General features: G+C 40.3%; 3 protein-coding genes and 1 pseudogene across 3 annotated transcripts; 2 read left to right on the top strand and 2 right to left on the bottom strand.

Moving 5' to 3' along the window:
* Nucleotides 1–2,254: 2,254 nt before the first annotated feature.
* LOC106718793 (loricrin) lies at nt 2,255–5,323 on the top strand (the record flags this gene model as incomplete). Its single annotated transcript, XM_014512984.2, has 2 exons — nt 2,255–2,507; nt 2,904–5,323. Coding segments are annotated over exons 1-2 (2,427 nt in total), but the record flags the coding sequence as incomplete, so codon positions are not given.
* Nucleotides 5,324–5,423: 100 nt separating this feature from the next.
* Nucleotides 5,424–11,820, top strand: LOC123722133 (annotated as a pseudogene).
* A 749-nt stretch (nt 11,821–12,569) lies between these two features.
* Nucleotides 12,570–19,032, bottom strand: LOC106719106. The gene is made up of 8 exons (XM_045683012.1): nt 18,958–19,032; nt 18,400–18,878; nt 18,112–18,201; nt 16,891–17,326; nt 16,433–16,825; nt 14,830–15,236; nt 12,769–13,287; nt 12,570–12,587 (listed from the first exon to the last, which is right to left on the bottom strand). Exons 1-8 carry the CDS (start codon nt 18,962–18,964, stop codon nt 12,570–12,572), a joined length of 2,349 nt encoding a protein of 782 aa, XP_045538968.1. The 5' UTR covers nt 18,965–19,032.
* Nucleotides 19,033–21,780: 2,748 nt separating this feature from the next.
* Nucleotides 21,781–22,964, bottom strand: LOC106719116 (peritrophin-1). The gene is made up of 3 exons (XM_014513375.2): nt 22,885–22,964; nt 22,296–22,807; nt 21,781–21,872 (listed from the first exon to the last, which is right to left on the bottom strand). Exons 1-3 carry the CDS (start codon nt 22,889–22,891, stop codon nt 21,834–21,836), a joined length of 558 nt encoding a protein of 185 aa, XP_014368861.2. The 5' UTR covers nt 22,892–22,964; the 3' UTR covers nt 21,781–21,833.
* Between the last annotated feature and the right edge of the window lie 691 nt (nt 22,965–23,655).

Raw genomic sequence — 23,655 nt, 5'->3', positions numbered from 1 at the left:
GTACTAAAGAGATCTCGTACTAGAGCGTCGGTGGCTCAGGAAAGCGTCGGTGGCTCAGGGGTTAAGCACTTGACTTGCAATCTGCAGGTCCTGGGTTCGAATCCCGCCATGTACCAATGTGTTTTTCGATTTTCGATTTACATATGTACATTTATCCGACGTTCTTACGGTGAAGGAAAACATCGTGATGCAACCTGCACATATCTGAGAAGAAATTCAATGATATGTGTGAAGACAACCAACCCGCACTTGGCTAGCGTGGTTGACTATGGCCTAGTCACCCCTAAATTGGGGTAGGCTACGAGCCCCTCAGTGGGGACATATAGTGAGCTGATGATGATGAAAGAGATCTCGCATAACGAGACAGTGGTACTGAAAGAGGATACATACGTAAGTGTTCTTTGTAGTACCTATGGTATTCAGAACTTGGACGTTTACAATATGAAAAGGTTTTGCGTCGCTAGAATATATTATCATTTACCTTAATGGAATACATAATAAGATAAAACATCGCAATTGCTCGTAATCTATATTTGTTTATTACGTACTCTTGTAATTTTTTTATCAGGAATTTTAAATTCATTCGTTGTTAACCAATTATTATTGCTCGTTTAAGGACTATCGTAATTTATACAAAATATTTACATTCATCTTACTAATATTATAAATGCAAAGGTCCTGGATAGATGAATGGATGTCTGTTTGAAGGTATCTCCAAAACTGAACAGATTTCAATGAAATTTGGCGTAGAAAATACCTCGCGGACGACAGCTACTATTTCTATTAAGACGAAGGCAGTTATTTTAATGTAAATAACTCGTCATTGCAGCAAAAAAAATATACCAAAACGTCTATCGAAGGACAAAAATATATTTTTTAAAGAGGCCATATATATTTTTTCGCCTTGGTAACAACTTTAAAGCTCAGTCAGTATAGGTATTGTCTGTATTTTTCCAATTTATCTCTTATTATCCGCCAATCCTATCATTTCAGTTCAATATCAATTTCCTGTTGAAAGATTGCTCTGAAATAGACGAAGCTTTATAACACAATATTTTTTTTTAGAAAAAAACCGTTTGCAGCTTATTTTTTTTTGCTCTTTTAGGCATTAGTTTAAATCTTTTTAATACATAATGATTAATACATATGCCATCAAAAACACTTTCAACAAACGATAATATTTTCGGTACATAGTTTTATCGATCAAATTATATCTTCAGAATCTTTTATTGAATTGTTTTAATCTACCGACAGATATATTTGAGCTAACGCCGACAAATTATACAGAGTGATTTATTTATTGTAATTTTATTAATTTAAAACTATACGTATGACAACTTTTCTACCAATAATCTAGGATGTTTTTTAGATTCTTATACTATAAATCGTTAAGTTAAAATTACCTTTTTAAAAAAAGTCATCATCGAAACATGTAAAATTCGATATCAAGTTTTACCTGTAAATTAAGAAAAAGAAATAAAAAGTGTCAAATATAAAAAAAAAACTTGCAAAAGCTAATGTAATTCCTTTGTATTCGTAGTGACTGATTTTAAAACATGCGAATGTTTTCTAGAAAATAGACTTGTCTATTCTTAAAGACCTTTGTAAGGTATCTAAACTATGGTTAAGTATTTATTTAATTCAAGTCATTTCCTATGAATTAACTTCCTGCATATTCGTTGATGAAATTAAAAGTATGCGATGCTCCTGAAGTTGTACCTAAGAATTTTGTCAAGAATCCTTTGTTTTCTTGTGTGAAATGAATACATCGTGAAAAGCTTTATCAAATTTACACTTTTGTTTGCATTCAGTAAAAGTTATTTTAGATTTATGTGCATATTTATAAATTTTTACTTTGTAAAATTATTCTAATATGAATCTCATTTTAAGGATTTTCTACGATATTGTTTCTATGTGGTTTCCTTTTGTGTGTTTTATTTTATTTCTAATTTTGTTTTGTCTTCGTTTTATTGTTTTCACTATGTATCACATAACTTAATATTCATTTACTTTATTGTTCAATTTAGCGATTCTTGAAATTATTTTTTCCAACAAAATATCATAGAACGATATCGTTATCATGTTATAATCCGTTAATCCCCTCTAAAAATTAAACGATGAAATATTGTAACGTGATCATTAAACATTTAGTTGTTGTTAAAATAACATTCGCAATTTTTAATTTATTTTTTTTTGTTAATTAATTTTAAATTAATAGTATACAGTGTGATTTAATTATTTTAAAAATAGACTCAGAATTATCTAAAGTATCAATTATCTCTAGAAATCAGTGATTTTAGTAGTGATTAATGTAAAGATTATCTAATATCACTAACTGCATGCACTTCAAATCATTCCTTCTAAGTAATATGCCGATAAACTTGGAGTAATGTATAAAATTGTGAGGATAATCGAAATATCTGCAGTTTTAAAGAAGACATCATAAGTTTCTGTGTATAACGGGGATAGTAAAAAATTTTTATCGAGTGCAAGGATTATAATGAAAGGTAAACAAATTAAAAATAAAGATGAAATTAGAATTTTTCTTTTCGCATAAACTTAATTTAACTTTTTTTTGTTAAATAATTATTAAGTAATTAACATTCAATTTTAAATTATTAATTATTATTTAATGTAAATTATTTAAAAAAAACGAATTGAATTGTAATAAAAATCAAAAAGTTACATTTAATTTTTTTTTAAATTCATGACCTTAAAAATTAGAAACTATCTTCCATTTCTAATTTTTTTAATTTCTAACTTTTAATCAGTTCTACTAATATTTTTTTTTATAGTATTCTTTATACAACTAATTTAAAACTATTCCTAGTTTCAAATGTATAGTTGCACTTCCTTTTTATTATTCACGAAATCGTTATTAATCAATATTTGTTTTTTCTCAGGCGCAGGAATCACTTTGATCTGCGCAATAACACTTGTCCAAGCGAATGTAGTGAAAATAAATAAAAATGGATGTCCCTTGGACCAAACGGAAGAAAAGTTACTAGAGCATAATAATTGCAACAAATTCTATCAATGTGTTAGAGGAGAATTAGTGGAGCACACCTGCCCAAATGATTTACTTTTCAATATAAATACTGACCAGTGCGATTGGCCCCAAAACGTTGTTTGTGGCCATAGAGTTATACCAGAAGATGAAGATAAAAACAACGAGGGTGAAAACAACAACAGTAATTGCAAGTGCAATCCAAGTGAGGCACCAAATATATGCGCTGCTAAAGACTCTACTGGACTACTTGTAGCACATGAAAATTGCAACCAATTTTATAAATGTTTTAATGGCGTTCCTATTACCCAGGATTGTCCTCATGGCTTACTTTACAACCCGTACAGAGAACAATGTGATTGGCCGCAAAATGTAAATTGTGGCGACAGAGTAATCCCAGAGATTGAAGACACAGATGATGGGGATGATCAAAACGAAGGAGGTTGTGGGGAAGACGGAAGCGGTGATGGTGCTGGAGGTGGTGGAGGTGGGAACAATGATAATTGTAACTGTAACCCAGGAGAAGCACCATCTATATGTGGCGCACCAGGATCCAATGGAATATTAATAGCTCATGAAATTTGTAATCAGTTTTATAAGTGTTATAACGGAGCACCAGTAGCTATGAGCTGCCCTGGCAGTCTTCTCTACAATCCCCATTCAGAACAATGCGATTGGCCCAATGCAGTAACCTGTGGAGACAGAGTGATTCCAGATGGCAACGAATCCGAAGGAGGTGACGGAAGCGGCAACGGCAACGACAATGGTAATGGTGAAGGAGGCTCCGGTGGAGGAGGCGGTGGTGGAGGCGGCGGTGGAGGCGGCGGCGAAGGCGGTGGTGGAAACAACGGCACTTGCAATTGCAATCCAGGAGAAGCGCCCTCTATCTGCGGCGGGCCGGGATCGAACGGAGTATTGATTGCTCACGAGAATTGCAACCAGTTTTACAAATGTTACAACGGGGCACCAGTTGCCATGAGTTGTCCTGGCAATCTTCTTTACAATCCCTATTTAGAACAATGCGATTGGCCCAATGCAGTTAACTGTGGAGACAGAGTTATCCCAGAAGACTGCGATACTGAAGGAGGTGGCAATGGAAATGGTGATGGTAACGGCAATGGTGATGGAGGCGGCGGTGGAAGTGGCGGTGGAGGCGGTGGTGGAGGCGGCGGTGGAGGCGGTGGCGGTGGAGGCGGCAGCGGCGGAGGAGGCGGCGGTAGCGGTGGTGGAAACAACGGCACTTGCAATTGCAATCCAGGAGAAGCGCCCTCTATCTGCGGCGGGCCGGGATCGAACGGAGTATTGATTGCTCACGAGAATTGCAACCAGTTTTACAAATGTTACAACGGGGCACCAGTTGCCATGAGTTGTCCTGACAATCTTCTTTACAATGCCTATTTAGAACAATGCGATTGGCCCAATGCAGTTAACTGTGGAGACAGAGTTATCCCAGAAGACTGCGACACTGAAGGAGGTGGCAATGGAAATGGTGATGGTAACGGCAATGGTGATGGAGGCGGCGGTGGAAGTGGCGGTGGAGGCGGCGGTGGAGGCGGCGGTGGTGGCGGTGGCGGCGGAGGCGGCGGAGGCGGCGGCGGCGGTAGCGGTGGTGGAAACAACGGCACTTGTAATTGCAATCCAGGAGAAGCGCCCTCTATCTGCGGCGGGCCGGGATCGAACGGAGTATTGATTGCTCACGAGAATTGCAACCAGTTTTACAAGTGTTACAACGGGGCACCAGTTGCCATGAGTTGTCCTGACAACCTTCTTTACAATCCCTATTTAGAACAATGCGATTGGCCCAATGCAGTTAACTGTGGAGACAGAGTTATCCCAGAAGACTGCGATACTGAAGGAGGTGGCAATGGAAATGGTGATGGTAACGGCAATGGTGATGGAGGCGGCGGTGGAAGTGGCGGTGGAGGCGGTGGTGGAGGCGGCGGTGGAGGCGGTGGCGGTGGAGGCGGCGGCGGCGGAGGAGGCGGCGGTAGCGGTGGTGGAAACAACGGCACTTGCAATTGCAATCCAGGAGAAGCGCCCTCTATCTGCGGCGGGCCGGGATCGAACGGAGTATTGATTGCTCACGAGAATTGCAACCAGTTTTACAAGTGTTACAACGGGGCACCAGTTGCCATGAGTTGTCCTGACAACCTTCTTTACAATCCCTATTTAGAACAATGCGATTGGCCCAATGCAGTTAACTGTGGAGACAGAGTTATCCCAGAAGACTGCGATACTGAAGGAGGTGGCAATGGAAATGGTGATGGTGGCGGCGGTGGAAGTGGCGGTGGAGGCGGTAGTGGAGGCGGCGGTGGAGTCGGTGGCGGTGGAGGCGGCGGCGGCGGAGGAGGCGGCGGTAGCGGTGGTGGAAACAACGGCACTTGCAATTGCAATCCAGGAGAAGCGCCCTCTATCTGCGGCGGGCCGGGATCGAACGGAGTATTGATTGCTCACGAGAATTGCAACCAGTTTTACAAATGTTACAACGGGGCACCAGTTGCCATGAGTTGTCCTGACAATCTTCTTTACAATCCCTATTTAGAACAATGCGATTGGCCCAATGCAGTTAACTGTGGAGACAGAGTTATCCCAGAAGACTGCGACACTGAAGGAGGTGGCAATGGAAATGGTGATGGTAATGGCAATGGTGATGGAGGCGGCGGTGGAAGTGGCGGTGGAGGCGGTGGTGGAGGCGGCGGTGGAGGCGGTGGCGGTGGAGGCGGTGGCGGTGGAGGCGGCGGCGGCGGAGGAGGCGGCGGTAGCGGTGGTGGAAACAACGGCACTTGCAATTGCAATCCAGGAGAAGCGCCTTCTATCTGCGGCGGGCCGGGATCGAACGGAGTATTGATTGCTCACGAGAATTGCAACCAGTTTTACAAATGTTACAACGGGGCACCAGTTGCCATGAGTTGTCCTGGCAATCTTCTTTACAATCCCTATTTAGAACAATGCGATTGGCCCAATGCAGTTAACTGTGGAGACAGAGTTATCCCAGAAGACTGCGATACTGAAGGAGGTGGCAATGGAAATGGTGATGGTAACGGCAATGGTGATGGAGGCGGCGGTGGAAGTGGCGGTGGAGGCGGCGGTGGAGGCGGCGGTGGAGTCGGTGGCGGTGGAGGCGGCGGCGGCGGAGGAGGCGGCGGTAGCGGTGGTGGAAACAACGGCACTTGCAATTGCAATCCAGGAGAAGCGCCCTCTATCTGCGGCGGGCCGGAATCGAACGGAGTATTGATTGCTCACGAGAATTGCAACCAGTTTTACAAATGTTACAACGGGGCACCAGTTGCCATGAGTTGTCCTGGCAATCTTCTTTACAATCCCTATTTAGAACAATGCGATTGGCCCAATGCAGTTAACTGTGGAGACAGAGTTATCCCAGAAGACTGCGACACTGAAGGAGGTGGCAATGGAAATGGTGATGGTAATGGCAATGGTGATGGAGGCGGCGGTGGAAGTGGCGGTGGAGGCGGTGGTGGAGGCGGCGGTGGAGGCGGTGGCGGCGGAGGCGGCGGCGGCGGAGGAGGCGGCGGTAGCGGTGGTGGAAACAACGGCACTTGCAATTGCAATCCAGGAGAAGCGCCCTCTATCTGCGGCGGGCCGGGATCGAACGGAGTATTGATTGCTCACGAGAATTGCAACCAGTTTTACAAATGTTACAACGGGGCACCAGTTGCCATGAGTTGTCCTGACAATCTTCTTTACAATCCCTATTTAGAACAATGCGATTGGCCCAATGCAGTTAACTGTGGAGACAGAGTTATCCCAGAAGACTGCGACACTGAAGGAGGTGGCAATGGAAATGGTGATGGTAATGGCAATGGTGATGGAGGCGGCGGTGGAAGTGGCGGTGGAGGCGGTGGTGGAGGCGGCGGTGGAGGCGGTGGCGGCGGAGGCGGCGGCGGCGGAGGAGGCGGCGGTAGCGGTGGTGGAAACAACGGCACTTGCAATTGCAATCCAGGAGAAGCGCCCTCTATCTGCGGCGGGCCGGGATCGAACGGAGTATTGATTGCTCACGAGAATTGCAACCAGTTTTACAAATGTTACAACGGGGCACCAGTTGCCATGAGTTGTCCTGACAATCTTCTTTACAATCCCTATTTAGAGCAATGCGATTGGCCCAATGAAGTTAACTGTGGAGACAGAGTTATCCCAGAAGACTGCGATACTGAAGGAGGTGGCAATGGAAATGGTGATGGTAACGGCAATGGTGATGGAGGCGGCGGTGGAAGTGGCGGTGGAGGCGGTGGTGGAGGCGGCGGTGGAGTCGGTGGCGGCGGAGGCGGCGGCGGCGGAGGAGGCGGCGGTAGCGGTGGTGGAAACAACGGCACTTGCAATTGCAATCCAGGAGAAGCGCCTTCTATCTGCGGCGGGCCGGGATCGAACGGAGTATTGATTGCTCACGAGAATTGCAACCAGTTTTACAAATGTTACAACGGGGCACCAGTTGCCATGAGTTGTCCTGGCAATCTTCTTTACAATCCCTATTTAGAACAATGCGATTGGCCCAATGCAGTTAACTGTGGAGACAGAGTTATCCCAGAAGACTGCGATACTGAAGGAGGTGGCAATGGAAATGGTGATGGTAACGGCAATGGTGATGGAGGCGGCGGTGGAAGTGGCGGTGGAGGCGGCGGTGGAGGCGGCGGTGGAGGCGGCGGTGGAGGCGGTGGCGGCGGAGGCGGCGGAGGCGGCGGCGGCGGTAGCGGTGGTGGAAACAACGGCACTTGCAATTGCATTCCAGGAGAAGCGCCCTCTATCTGCGGCGGGCCGGGATCGAACGGAGTATTGATTGCTCACGAGAATTGCAACCAGTTTTACAAATGTTACAACGGGGCACCAGTTGCCATGAGTTGTCCTGACAATCTTCTTTACAATCCCTATTTAGAACAATGCGATTGGCCCAATGCAGTTAACTGTGGAGACAGAGTTATCCCAGAAGACTGCGACACTGAAGGAGGTGGCAATGGAAATGGTGATGGTAATGGCAATGGTGATGGAGGCGGCGGTGGAAGTGGCGGTGGAGGCGGTGGTGGAGGCGGCGGTGGAGGCGGTGGCGGCGGAGGCGGCGGCGGCGGAGGAGGCGGCGGTAGCGGTGGTGGAAACAACGGCACTTGCAATTGCAATCCAGGAGAAGCGCCCTCTATCTGCGGCGGGCCGGGATCGAACGGAGTATTGATTGCTCACGAGAATTGCAACCAGTTTTACAAATGTTACAACGGGGCACCAGTTGCCATGAGTTGTCCTGACAATCTTCTTTACAATCCCTATTTAGAGCAATGCGATTGGCCCAATGAAGTTAACTGTGGAGACAGAGTTATCCCAGAAGACTGCGATACTGAAGGAGGTGGCAATGGAAATGGTGATGGTAACGGCAATGGTGATGGAGGCGGCGGTGGAAGTGGCGGTGGAGGCGGTGGTGGAGGCGGCGGTGGAGTCGGTGGCGGTGGAGGCGGCGGCGGCGGAGGAGGCGGCGGTAGCGTTGGTGGAAACAACGGCACTTGCAATTGCAATCCAGGAGAAGCGCCTTCTATCTGCGGCGGGCCGGGATCGAACGGAGTATTGATTGCTCACGAGAATTGCAACCAGTTTTACAAATGTTACAACGGGGCACCAGTTGCCATGAGTTGTCCTGACAATCTTCTTTACAATCCCTATTTAGAACAATGCGATTGGCCCAATGCAGTTAACTGTGGAGACAGGGTTATCCCAGAAGATTGCGACACTGAAGGAGGTGGCAATGGAAATGGTGATGGTAATGGCAATGGTGATGGAGGCGGCGGTGGAAGCGGCGGTGGAAGCGGCGGTGGAAGCGGCGGTGGAAGCGGCGGTGGAAGCGGCGGTGGAAGCGGCGGTGGAAGCGGCGGTGGAAGCGGCGGTGGAGGCGGTGGCGGCGGAGGCGGCGGCGGTAGCGGTGGTGGAAACAACGGCACTTGCAATTGCAGTCCAGGAGAAGCGCCCTCTATCTGCGGCGGGCCGGGATCAAATGGAGTATTAATTGCTCACGAAAATTGCAATCAGTTTTACAAATGTTACAACGGAGCACCAGTTGCCATGAGTTGTCCTGGCAATCTTCTTTACAATCCCTATTTAGAACAATGCGATTGGCCCAATGCAGTTAACTGTGGAGACAGAGTTATCCCAGAAGACTGCGATACTGAAGGAGGTGGCAATGGAAATGGTGATGGTAACGGCAATGGTGATGGAGGCGGCGGTGGAAGTGGCGGTGGAGGCGGCGGTGGAGGCGGCGGTGGAGGCGGCGGTGGAGGCGGTGGCGGCGGAGGCGGCGGAGGCGGCGGCGGCGGTAGCGGTGGTGGAAACAACGGCACTTGCAATTGCATTCCAGGAGAAGCGCCCTCTATCTGCGGCGGGCCGGGATCGAACGGAGTATTGATTGCTCACGAGAATTGCAACCAGTTTTACAAATGTTACAACGGGGCACCAGTTGCCATGAGTTGTCCTGACAATCTTCTTTACAATCCCTATTTAGAACAATGCGATTGGCCCAATGCAGTTAACTGTGGAGACAGAGTTATCCCAGAAGACTGCGACACTGAAGGAGGTGGCAATGGAAATGGTGATGGTAATGGCAATGGTGATGGAGGCGGCGGTGGAAGTGGCGGTGGAGGCGGTGGTGGAGGCGGCGGTGGAGGCGGTGGCGGCGGAGGCGGCGGCGGCGGAGGAGGCGGCGGTAGCGGTGGTGGAAACAACGGCACTTGCAATTGCAATCCAGGAGAAGCGCCCTCTATCTGCGGCGGGCCGGGATCGAACGGAGTATTGATTGCTCACGAGAATTGCAACCAGTTTTACAAATGTTACAACGGGGCACCAGTTGCCATGAGTTGTCCTGACAATCTTCTTTACAATCCCTATTTAGAGCAATGCGATTGGCCCAATGAAGTTAACTGTGGAGACAGAGTTATCCCAGAAGACTGCGATACTGAAGGAGGTGGCAATGGAAATGGTGATGGTAACGGCAATGGTGATGGAGGCGGCGGTGGAAGTGGCGGTGGAGGCGGTGGTGGAGGCGGCGGTGGAGTCGGTGGCGGTGGAGGCGGCGGCGGCGGAGGAGGCGGCGGTAGCGTTGGTGGAAACAACGGCACTTGCAATTGCAATCCAGGAGAAGCGCCTTCTATCTGCGGCGGGCCGGGATCGAACGGAGTATTGATTGCTCACGAGAATTGCAACCAGTTTTACAAATGTTACAACGGGGCACCAGTTGCCATGAGTTGTCCTGACAATCTTCTTTACAATCCCTATTTAGAACAATGCGATTGGCCCAATGCAGTTAACTGTGGAGACAGGGTTATCCCAGAAGATTGCGACACTGAAGGAGGTGGCAATGGAAATGGTGATGGTAATGGCAATGGTGATGGAGGCGGCGGTGGAAGCGGCGGTGGAAGCGGCGGTGGAAGCGGCGGTGGAAGCGGCGGTGGAAGCGGCGGTGGAAGCGGCGGTGGAAGCGGCGGTGGAAGCGGCGGTGGAGGCGGTGGCGGCGGAGGCGGCGGCGGTAGCGGTGGTGGAAACAACGGCACTTGCAATTGCAGTCCAGGAGAAGCGCCCTCTATCTGCGGCGGGTCGGGATCAAATGGAGTATTAATTGCTCACGAAAATTGCAATCAGTTTTACAAATGTTACAACGGAGCACCAGTTGCCATGAGTTGTCCTGGCAATCTTCTTTACAATCCCTATTTAGAACAATGCGATTGGCCCAATGCAGTTAACTGTGGAGACAGGGTTATCCCAGAAGATTGCGACACTGAAGGAGGTGGCAATGGAAATGGTGATGGTAATGGCAATGGTGATGGAGGCGGCGGTGGAAGCGGCGGTGGAAGCGGCGGTGGAAGCGGCGGTGGAAGCGGCGGTGGAAGCGGCGGTGGAAGCGGCGGTGGAAGCGGCGGTGGAGGCGGTGGCGGCGGAGGCGGCGGCGGTAGCGGTGGTGGAAACAACGGCACTTGCAATTGCAATCCAGGAGAAGCGCCCTCTATCTGCGGCGGGCCGGGATCAAATGGAGTATTAATTGCTCACGAAAATTGCAATCAGTTTTACAAATGTTACAACGGAGCACCAGTTGCCATGAGTTGTCCTGGCAATCTTCTTTACAATCCCTATTTAGAACAATGCGATTGGCCCAATGCAGTTAACTGTGCGGACAGATTAATCCCAGAAGACTGCGACACTGAAGGAGGTGGCAATGGAAATGGTGATGGTGCTCCTGGAGGCGGAGATGATGGAAGTAATAGCACTTGCAATTGTAATCCTGGAGAAGCACCGTCCATATGTGCAAAGGAAAATTCAAATGGTATATTAATTGCTCATGAATTATGCAACCAATTTTACAAATGTTTTAACGGCATTCCTACGACACAATCATGTCCATCTAACCTTTTGTACAACCCTCAATCTGAACAATGTGATTGGCCAAGTAATATTGTTTGCGGAGATAGGATAAACCCAATTGAGGACAACAACAATAATGGAAATAGCGATGGTGAAAATATTCCAATAGAAGTTATTGAAATATGTGCTTCGGATTCATCTGATTCAGTTTACATTGCACATCAAAATTGTAATCAATTTTATGTTTGTATTCAAAAGAAACCTGTGGTTCTCACTTGTCCTGCAAATCTCTTTTATGATCCCAAATCTAACCAGTGCGATTGGTCTCACAATGTAGATTGTGGAATTCGCCTCCATTAAGGAAACTTAAATGAATTATGTTCTACATATAAATACGATACTGTTTTAATAGATCTCATAATCATTGTGAATAAAGCACACGAAGAAAATAGTGTTTTTATTATAGACTTTGCTTAAGCTTTTTATTTCATATATCTAGAAAAGGTTAAGAATTTAATGCTTTTATAATTTATATTTATTGATTTTCAAATAAAATTTTAACACGAAGAGTTAATTTATTTAATGTTACCCATAATATTGTACAATATTATACATTTCTCATTTATTTATATGAAGATATAAATAAACTTGGAGTGTCTGTGTGTAATGTCTAAAAAACTTTTTGTCTGTCTGCAAGGCCGCGTTTGTTTCGGATAATCTCCGGAATGGCTGAACGGCAATGGGAAGGTAGCCGATGCACGCGGGCATATTATAGCCTAATTTTCTAGACATGTTAAAGGTTGACTAAGTCGCGAGCGACCGCTAGTTAAGTGATGGATTTACCGTTAAAAATAGGCCATAGTAACTTAATAGGATTTACCAGCCTTGACTCCCACTAGGTTACAAATACAATATAAACCTGCCTTTTCCTTGAAAGTGTGTTTTCAAGGAAAAGGCAGGTTACAGGTAGGACTATTTTAGAAGATTTGCCTCAGGTAAAAATTGGTATTAGCATTGTAAAATGTCACACTAATGACACTTTACGCATCGTATTACATTTAACTCTTTGAAATATGAGGAGCTTGTTCTTTTTCTTTAAGTTTCATCCTTTTAAGATTTTGAATAAATATTGTAAAAGATGAGGACCTGTTATTTTTAATTTAGAACAGCGGTTGTTACATTTTCAAACTTCTGACTCAAGCTGACCACATCTAAATAGTTGTTATGCTATGACTTTTGCCTAAGGTCATTATTAGTTAAACATGAATTTTAAAATTACTCTTGAATCAAAGGTTCAAACAGCAAATACAAATCGACTTGATTTCCGACACTTGCATATTCAATAAAACTAAAGAAGTAAAAATATAAGTTTAGTTTTAATAAACTTATAAAAGTTTTTTAAATTCTTTTAAAACATTCACATCAACGATCGCTTCGATTTTTTTAATATTGCGAGGAATGTCTATATCATCTTTGGACGTATCTTCTTCAGCTGTGTCCTCTTCGGAAGTAACATCTTTTGAAGAATCGTTTTCACCGGAGGTATCTTCGTTAGAAACGCTTTCCTTAGAGATATCTTCATCTGTGGAATCTTCTTTAGTGACATCCTCCTCAGTATTGTTTTCGTTGGTGTTATTTTCTTTAGATATATCTTCCCCAGAGTCATTTTCAGTTGTTACATCTTCTTCAGAAGAAATAGTTTCTTGACTATTCTCTGAGCTAGAATCTTCTTCACTGTCGTTTTCATCAGTATCATTTTCTACAGAGATATCTTCTTTACTAGCATCTTCATTACTATTATCTTCTTTTGAAGTATCTTCCTTAGTATAATCCTCAATTGAATTTTCTTCTTTGGATGGATTATCTTCAGAACTATCAATTTCAGAACTGGAATCTTCGTTCGAAGTTGTGCAGCCTTCCGGTTTTGGCCAGCCGCATATCTGAAATAGTAGATATAGCAAATTTTGAATTCAGGTTAGGTAAATACAATAACATTCATAATTGTCTTAAAAAAACAGTAAAGGCAATTATTTTTTTTAGATACAGAGATTAAAAGCTGATGTTAAAGCATCAATTTTATAACAAAAGTTGTTGAAAGGTAAAGTTAACATTTTAAAAAGGCTATAGGCGTAGGTAATCAAAATATTAATTATTGTAGGAACTGACATTAACTGTCGGTTACCTTCCAGAATTCTTTTATTTGAATCGGATGATTGTATACTTATGATACAGTTGTTTCAGGAGGCAAAACCTATTTTTATCAATCGCTGAAAACCTTATCTAGTTTACGTTTGCAGTGTTTGCTTATCTACGGAGTTTATCTTCACATCAGTCTCGGTATTTTTTACAGATAAAAGACAGGTAGATTTATATAAGAGAACTCGAGTGAAGTCTGTAAGGAAGTTCGTAAATATTTCTTCAGCTATAGCAGAAACTGGTTTTGGTCCCGGTGCGTTCCATTGGAGATCCCGGGAACCTCGTAGTCGCACTTGGGTTTTGCAACCGAGGGGGTTTTAATAAGTAGGAATCTCACATAACCCTGTCTTTTCCCCAAAAAATTCTCCCCCCCCCCCCCCCGCTTCGATACCAAAAAAAATACGTATACGTTTGTGCAAAGTGGTCGTACTGGCCACTAAAAATAATTACTGTTGCACGTTAAATGTATAAAAGATGGTAAAAAAGAGATGAATCTCGAGGAAAAGTAAACGAATTACAACTCATTTTAGTTAGAGTCGTAACCCTTGTAAAATATGTAAATGTAGTTTGTGTTCTTGGTTTGTAAATTAACCTATGAGTTAGCTCGCTAAATACGAGATACACTACATTGAAGCCATTTAATATTAAACATCAATGCTACAATTACAATTACAATTTTATTAGTAATATATAAATTATAGGTCATAAAAGTAAAAGTTATAAAATTTATCTTTTAATAACAAAATCTTAATGTAAACCAAAAAAATTGTATACATATATGTATATTAGCTATTAAGATAATTCTCTGCTGATACTGATAGGTGGGTATATATTACATGACCTTTAACAATACAACTTTACTTACGATATTGCTTTTTCATTTAATATTGTATATTCATAAATGAATATTTGTCAGTAACTCAAAAGTAATGTTTTTGGTATTCGAAATAAAAATAATTAAATCTTACGTACTACTCGTAATATAAAATGTTACATCTGTCTATCTATATATATAAAAGAAAGTCGTGTTAGTTACACTATTTATAACTCATGATCGGTTGAACTGATTTAGCTGAAAATTGATGGGGAGGTAGCTTAGAACTAGGAGACGGACGTAGGAACTTTTTTATCTTGTGTGCATTTTTTTTTATTCTGCGCGGACGGAGTCGCGGGTAAAAGCTAGTTATAATATATTTAAGGAAAATGTGTGTTAAATTAATGAAATCATGTCTTTAGCAAATGCAAATGATTTCGTGTCAATAACAAAAGGAATAAATTTCACTAACCTGCTCCTTAAAGTCAAAATGTAGCGAGCCAGGACAACTTTGTTTCAGTTTCCTCCCCGATATGCAAGTGTAGAAAAAGTTACAATCATTTTCATGTGGCAAAAGCCAGTGTACAGAGAAATTTCTGGGACAACCATTTTCTAAAAATTGTGATCCTTGTTCTTGATCTGGTTCATCATTTGGACAATCAACATTCGCTTTCCAATCACATTGCGAAGTTTCAAGGTTAAAATACAATCCGGCAGAACACGACATTTCGATTGGTTGCCCAAAAACACACTTGTAAAACTTCTGACAGTCATCATGTTGTAAAAACACATTCTCACTCCATGCTTCTGGTCCTGGACATGAATTAACAGCGTATGTCACACTTATAGACCAAATCAATATCGCCAACACTCCTATACCTGGAAATTAACCGAAAATATTGTTTATTTGATAACTCACTGAACAAGAACACACTATGTACAAAATACTAAATAGTACCTTCCATTATTTATAACGTCGGAGCAACGACACACTATGGTTATACTAATTTATATAATTTGAAAATACATTGTGTCGATTCTTTGCGAACATCATTTGTTTTATCAATTATCAGCAATTGGTAAATAATAATCTTGATTAAAACTATACAAGTTTTGATTGAGAAATTTTGATTTACAGTGTGTACGAAATAGTGATAAAAATAGACTTGATTAATTAAAACAATAAAGAATAGAATTAAGAAGCAACGCACCAATAACTTTTATTTTGAAACAAAGATTTAATATTAAAAGTTAATGTGTGTAGAACCCTGCGGTCGAAGTATTATTTCTCATTTTTTCAGTTAAACAATTGTAAATTCTTTACTAAATTCTAAACAAGCACATACAAATAATAATCATTTATATGTACTTCGATCATTAGTCATATACGTAGCAGTTCTAATACATCTGACTCAGTTCGCGCCCATTTCATTGCATTAGTTTTATGCCATTCTTTTTATTCGTATGTTAGAACCTTTGTCCACCCACAATTAAGACTTCTTTTAAGTCTTTCTTCGTCAACGTAAATATGAAGTCTGATTGTAATTTTGATTAACGTCTAGATAAATTTTATAAAAAACACACTAGATTCGACACAAACTCCATACAGATCATTATCTTGTAAAACAAGTAACATACTTTATTATATAGCTTCTCTCAAGATGCTCAATACATTGATAATTACGAGTATACCAGCCTTAAAAGATAAAATCTTACTATCAACCATATCTAAACTTATGAGAAAAAAAAATATTCTTAGTTGCATTGGAAGTGCATCAAAATCTAACTACACTCTGCATCAAAATCTAACTACACTCTGCGTCAAAAAAATCGCACATCCGAAAAAAATAACTTAAATACTATTTAAACACAACAGGCCAATGGCAATGTTGTGGTTTGAGGGTATCATTCGAAAGGTAATTTCATTAGCTTTCAGGAATTTTAATTGAATTTTACATTAATAACGAGACGAAAGAGAAATTAAAGAAAAAGACAGGGTATATACAAATTTGCAAATTAATAATTTTAAAAAATACTTAATAAATACAAAAAAAGTTCTTAAAACCTAGTGTTACCCCCCCTTCCCTTGATAACGGCTTCCATGCGATCTTTCATGGACCTTACAAGGGTCGCAACAGCCTCTTGGAGTATTTGTTCCCACTCTTCAAGTACCGCAACTTGGAGCTCTTGAAGAGTGGTTGGAGCTGGATCTCGAGCTCGCACGCGCCGTTTTAGGTCATCCCAGAGATGTTCTATTGGGTTAAGGTCTGGACTTCGTGCTGGCCAACGCATAACAGGGATATCGACCTCCTGTAAATAATCCCGTACAATAGCCGCGGTGTGGCAACGAGCATTATTATGCATTAACATGAATCCATCACCGACATAACCAGCATACGGGACCACATGTTCCTCCAGGATTTCAGTAATGTACCGCCAGCATTTAATGACCCTTGCCCACGGCCACCCTGAGTCCGGGAAACGCACACAAGTTCCGTTTTCCCGTCGACGGAAATGCCGCCCCAAAACATACACGAGCCACCCCCGTATTCGATGAATTCTTCGAAGCAGGGTTGTGTGAACCTCTCCCCCTGTCTTCTGTAGACCCTTCTACGTCTGTCATTGCAGAAGAGACAGACCCTCGTCTCATCAGAGAAGAGTACGGTCCGCCACTGTTCTAGAGTCCTCTCGCAATGATTGCGAGCAAACTCTAGGCGTTCTCTGCGATGCTGTGCAGTAAGTTTTGGATCTTTAGCAGGTCTATTGTCTGTTAAACTCTTTTCGTGTAACCTTCTTCTTATCGAAGAAACACTCACAGATGTTCTCCGAGTTGATCGAAGCTGTTGTTGCAACTCAACAGCATTTGTAAAACGTTTTCGAAAAGATGTCGTAACGATGAAACGGTCATCTCTTTCTGATGTGCACCGTTTTCTTCCAGATCCCGGTTTTCTAACATAACCACCAGTCAGCTGAAAACGTTGGAATACCCGTCGAACTGAAAAACGGGACAGGTTCAACTGTCGAGCAACGTCACACTGCCGCATTCCCGACTGCAATAGGGCAATCACTTGAGCGGCTTCTTCAGAGCTGGTGTCCATCTTTACTTGTTCTTACTTGGGTTACTTGTTCACGTGTGTTCACTGCAAAGTCTAAATTACGACTGACCCATATTTCATCCAGATCGACCCTTTTATACCCTTTTTAGGTGGTGTAACGAGCGTCCTTACTAACGAGCATTTGACAGTGTTTCTTTTTGACGCTCTATAATGATAAATGTTTTAATGATTTCATGATTTTTTTATTAATAATGTAAAGCTATTCAAATACCCATTTCAAACATACCAATATTTATATAAATATAATTCGTTTCTAGCCATTACAGCCATTTTTCTACCATTTCTGTGTTCTTTCGACCATTTTTGTGACGCCGAGTGTAATAACTCTAAAAAAATACGGATGGGTTTAATTACGCGATAATGTAGGTTAAAAGATTTAAGGAAGGTATTGTACCTTCTTCTTCTCAAAGAGCTTCTCCAAGGTTATTGTTTTGTTATTATTTATCGAAGGTTAGCAATCAGTTTAGCATATTTTACCGAATCAAAAGTTATTGATTATTAGAAATTATAAAAAAAAAGAAATGGTTCTTGAATAAATATTTATTGATTCTTTACAATGCCAAGCCAGTTTACGAATACAAACTAAATAGAGCTAAAGCCGAACACGCTTAGCATATAAATGTGACTTAAGCGGTAACAGTTGTTGTAGGAGCAGTTGCTGTAGTGTCTGCGGTGGTAGAGGTCGTTCCTGTCGCTGTGCAGCTAGCGAATTGAGCTAAGTCACAAACCTTGAAAAATAACGACGTATTAAAACAAGCATTACGAATATTATAATTAATATCTAACCACTTTTCAATTAAATGAACAAGCTGGAGTGGTATTGTACTTTAATAAATATATGCAAAATTTCAAAAAAAAAACAACGAATATTGAATTTTAAATAACATGACAAGACGTTAAAAAGAGTACTTAAATATTCAACTTACCTGCAAGTTTCTATTAAAGTGTAAGCCATGAGGACAACTCCTTTGAACTTTAGTACCCCAAACACAATAGTAAAAGGTAGAGCAATCTTCTTCATCGGGAACGAGCCAATGAATAACTGGATCTACGGGACATCCATTTTCAAGCAATTCAATTTCATTAGATTCTTCACTATCTCCGCTAGCCTCTCCTTCTGGCTTTGCCTCAGTTACTTCAGTTACAAGCATAGCCCTTTCAGTAGGCATTCTTCTTTCTGCACAATCGACGTTGAGGGTCCAGTCACAGAAACGGAAGACAGAGTTGAACAACAGCCCTTCAGGGCACATCATTTCTACAGGTTCCCCTTGAACGCATTTGTAGAATTTGTTGCAATCCTCATGGGCTACCAATCTATCCACTTCGTAATTAGCGTCCTGTTCCTTAGGACATAATGCACCATCCTCAGCCACCACTGCCGTCACTAATAAGATCACTGCTAAAACTGTAACCAATTTAACAGATTAATTTATATTTCTGCCATTTAATTTAAATATCTTTGATTTAATTTAACTATTGCTAACCTCTCATTGTGATTAATTCCTGAAGTTGTGAAGATAGGTACACTAAGGACCGTGTATTTTATATACTCGATCGCTAATCTGGTACTAGGAAAAGACATTATGTGAAGTTATTATCTCTAAGTTCAGTTAATTGAAACGTAACAATCCAGATAATGTTTATGGCTAATGGCACTGTCATAAGACTTAATAATGCATACCTATGTTTACTCAATGTAAGAGTATAGCATCGTATTATTTAAATTCCAATCATTGCTTTTTCCCACAAATAAAGCGACCACACATATGTTCAGTACAACAGTACCTTTTACATTCATATTAAGTTCAATTTTATTGTTTCGCTACTAATAAAATTGCCTAATTTTAAGTCGCTTTTTTAATCTAAATTATCCTTACTTCATCCTAATTGAATCTTTCAATATATTTAGCAACAAATATCTTCTCAGTCTTGATTTTTTTCCTTATAGGTACATACGATTTATTTTATTCTTGTTCTTGTTCTGACAATCCCAGCTTTAACTTCCAAATACTTGAATGTATATTGTATAACATTTACAAGATGTGCCTACGATGATGAAATGTGTATCAACTCATAAGAACAATCTAAATTGCAAGTGATTTTGTTGCAAGACGTTTAGAAGATTTAGGTATGTACACAAAAATTGTGATCCAGGTTAGGATATTATTTTATCTAAGCGAACATGGAATATTTTCCATTTCAATTATCTATACGTTTTGCGCAATTTTTTCAACAATACATTCCATTTTACTTAACCCTATCTTCCTTATCTATTGCGAATCAGTTTATTAGATTAGTATACCTAGCACTAATTGATAAAACATTACTAATAGATTTAGTCATCATCATTGTTATAGTTAATGGTGTACAATATCAAAGGGTCAGTTTTACCTTCAAATTATAACGTGCATTGTTTCAAGACAAGGCTAATGAAACTATTCGAATGAAATTTGGAACAGAGATAAAGATGAGAATCTGTCACATAATATAGGCTGGTCAGTTTTGTTTAAGTAAAAATTATGAGATTTAATTCGATTCACATACAACCATCGAGTATGGGTACTGACATTCGTTTACAAATTTACCTTTATGATAATCAAATTTCAAATAACAGTTCCAATAAATCGTTGCTTCTTTTCCTTTAATCATCATAATTTGCGATATCTTTTGTTTTCTTATCGGTGTCGTATGTAGATACTGAAACTTTAATTGTATTCATTAATATGGGATATCCTTTCTAATATTATAAATGCGAAAGTAACTCTGTCTGTCTGTGTCGCTTTCACGCCAAAACTACACTAACCGATTTAAATGAAATTCGGTACTCAGATAGTCTGGAGCCTGAGGATGGACATAGGCTACATTTGAACGCGAAAAAGGGGTTGTAAGGGGTTTGAAAGTGGGGGTGAAAGTTGGTATGGAAGTTTTGCCTACTATGGTCCACTGAACCGATTTAAATGAAATTTGGTACACAGATAGTTTAGTCTAGAGCCTCAGAAAGAACATAGGCTACTTTTTAAGGCTAAAAAAGGGTTGTAAGAGGTGGGGGTGGTAATTTGTATGAAAGTATCGTAATTTTCACAGTAAGAAGGTTGAAACTTCTTTTTAAGGCTGCTAATTTGATATAAATAAATATTAAATTCAATTTCTGTAAAAATTTACCCTTAAGCTCCCTTAATAATAATCCCTAAATAACAATAGTGGATGAAATGTTGTTTTGGAATATGTGAGGTTTTGTGAATGTTTTGTTTTGTATATTTTACTGTTACCCTTACTAATATTTAGTTTACTCCGTGAGCGAGAGTCATTATTTACTCCATTAGCGAGAAACTCGGGTTAGTTGGAGACCTCCATTAGCACGAGTCATTGTTTACTCCACGAGTGAGAGTCGAAGATGAAGTCGCAGGCAAAGCTAGTATTAATATAACAAGATAACAATATACATTTATTGATATTGTTTGTTAAAAAATTTTAAAAACACTTATGAAAAAATTTTTATCAAGGTAAAATATACTTTGGGACAGTAAATGAAACTAAACTTTAAGACAAAAATAATTTTATAATAACTTCTCAGTTTTTGAAAATGGTCAAATCCCCTTCCATTTTATATTTGCCTCATTTATTTTTATTTCCCCTTCTGTTCACAATATAATTTAAAAAATCTGCCACATATTTCCTTCTTATAAAGAGGTCTAAGGCCCTTGGACACAAGGCAACGTAAATCTTCGAAACCCGAGGGTTTTGTGGCTAAGCAACATACGCAATACAGTGTCATAGAGTTTCGTACACTGGCCTGGGTCGCCGACATTTTGTTGCACAAAACCAGTCACTCACAACCAGTTTGTAAAAATCATCGTGTTAAAAGTCGCTGCGATTTTCAAAATGGCAGAACAAATCTATACAGTTGACATGTACTCGATATACCTGAAATATGTTCTATGTCTTATTCTTGTTGACAATTCAACTCTGTGTGTAAGGAACGCGCGCAATGCGATACTCGCGACATTATAGTGTTTCAAGTTGTCTGTACAATTATACTGATGAAACTAGACACTCGTGTCTTTACCAGGGACACTCAATCTATAACGTGTACAATGTCTGAGTATAATACCATTAGTTTCGAAGCTTTACGTTGCATTGCGTACAAAGAGTCTAAGAATAGCAATAACCACTGAATGTCAAGGATAAAGTTTAATTTAATTTTTAATTTACTGAATGTTGAATGGGTGTGAGAAAATATATATTTTTTTAATGATTAGTGTCGTAATTTTTATTTCAGTTTCATTAGTACAATAACTGATTTATTATGACGATTTCTAATATCCTATGATCTGCTAGCTGTTTTTCTTTCTTTCGTATTTCATAAAGCGCATCCGGCGGCTCTCGGCCAGTCACATACCTGAATAAGAAAAAAAAATTATATACATATTAAATACGTATTAAGGCGGCACTTTCGTTGAAAATTGGTCAAATTGGTCATGTTTAATTCGATTTTTTAATCTTTTTAAAAACAATTTCTGACATTGTCATACAATTTGATGAAGAAATAGTTAAAAAGAGACTTTATTGACAGCAGCACTTACATAAATATAAACACCTATTGAAGTAAAAATAATCGTTTTTTATGATTTTATGTTTTACACTAACCTGATCATCATCAACCTGCCCTTATGTATGTACTACTCCTCCTTACATATCTATCAGCCGTCATATCTGAATTCATTCCCTTCTTACGCATATCCTCTTGCACACAATCCAATCATACTTTCTTTTTTCTTCCTCTACCTTTATAGCCATCGGCATTCAACCTCATTACACTAACCTGATATTTTCTATTAAAATGCAGGAATGGTGGGCATTGCCTTTTAACTTTGATACTCATAAAACAAGTGTAGTATTGATTACAATTTTCCTCATGAGGTAACAACCAACGTATCAATGGATTCATAGGACATCCATTCTCGAAGAAATCCAAATCCGTATTAACAATTTCGTTATCACTGTCAGCGTCTATGTCTTCATTTTCGACATCATCAATTTCCGATTCTGCATTATTTGTTATTACATCATCACTTGGATCATCACTTTCTGGAGTACTACGTCCATCACAATTCACATTATGTTTCCAATCACATTGCAAATATTTTATATTAAAATAAAGACCTTTAGGACATAACACCTCTAAAGGTTTTCCATCATAATATATGTAAAACTTGTTACAATTTTCGTGCGCCAATACCAATTCTATTTTCCAGTTTGTTTCAGATATGTTTAAATTTTGTTGATAATTAACAGCACCTTGTACTATTGGTATAATAATTAACATTAAGAGAACTGTAATAAATAACCAAATTAATTAAAATCCGTTGAAATGCATTCGATTAATTTATTATAACAATAATAAAATTTACCTTCCATGCTCTGTACTTGTTTCACTCATAATATATTTTATGTTGTATTAATTCTGACATTGAAACATAACCTAAATCAATTTCAGTTAATGCAATCTTTGTGTTAATAGAAAAATGTAGTCGTTATCAATACAACTATAATTAAAAATAGTGTTATTTGTAAAAGTAATGACTAATACTATTTATATTTCTGTTTTTTACCTGTGTATTAAAGAAAAATTAAAATTAATGGTTAAAAATAAACAGAAATAATTTTATATTTTTTTGTCTGTAGGTAGTCAAAAAACTAAACATAACAGCTTTATGAACGACAGAACTAAATTCAGACGATATAAGATAAGTAAATTTATCAATATCTAGCTGTCGCCCGCGACTCCCTCCACGCGGAAATAAAAAAATATTAGTAACTTATATATTCTTTCATAATATGTTCTACATCTGTGCAAAATATCATCATCTGTTGAGCAGTTCCGGAGATATCTTCAAAAAAACAACAAAACAGAGAACCGAACAGAACAGAGAACAGAGCAGAACAGAACAAAGAATAGAACAGAACCGAGAACAGAGAACAGAATAAAGAACAGAACAGAGAACAGAATAAAGAACAGAACAAAGGTCATAACAGAGAACAGAATGAAGACCAGAACAAATAACAGAATAAAGAATGGAACAGAGAACAGCACAAAGAAAAGAACAGCAAATAGAACAAAGAACAGAACAGAACAAAACAGAACAATGAAAAGGAAAGAACAGAGAACAGAGCAGAGATCA

The sequence above is a fragment of the Papilio machaon genome, chromosome 20 (genome assembly GCF_912999745.1).
Source record: "Papilio machaon chromosome 20, ilPapMach1.1, whole genome shotgun sequence".
Classification (NCBI taxonomy): Eukaryota; Metazoa; Arthropoda; class Insecta; order Lepidoptera; family Papilionidae; genus Papilio; species Papilio machaon.
This window is presented reverse-complemented; position numbering and strand designations above follow the sequence as displayed.

Excerpts from the sequence above, each read along its gene's own strand:
- LOC106719106 (XM_045683012.1), bottom strand. Across the intron at positions 18,202-18,399 it reads ACTTTAATAGAAACTTGCAG|GTTTGTGACTTAGCTCAATT; the intron begins GTAAGTTGAATA and ends TTATTTTTCAAG. Across the intron at positions 16,826-16,890 it reads CGAATACGGGGGTGGCTCGT|GGTGGCCGTGGGCAAGGGTC; the intron begins GTATGTTTTGGG and ends TCCCGGACTCAG.
- LOC106719116 (XM_014513375.2), bottom strand. Across the intron at positions 21,873-22,295 it reads ATTTTAATAGAAAATATCAG|GTATGTGACTGGCCGAGAGC; the intron begins GTTAGTGTAATG and ends TTTCTTATTCAG.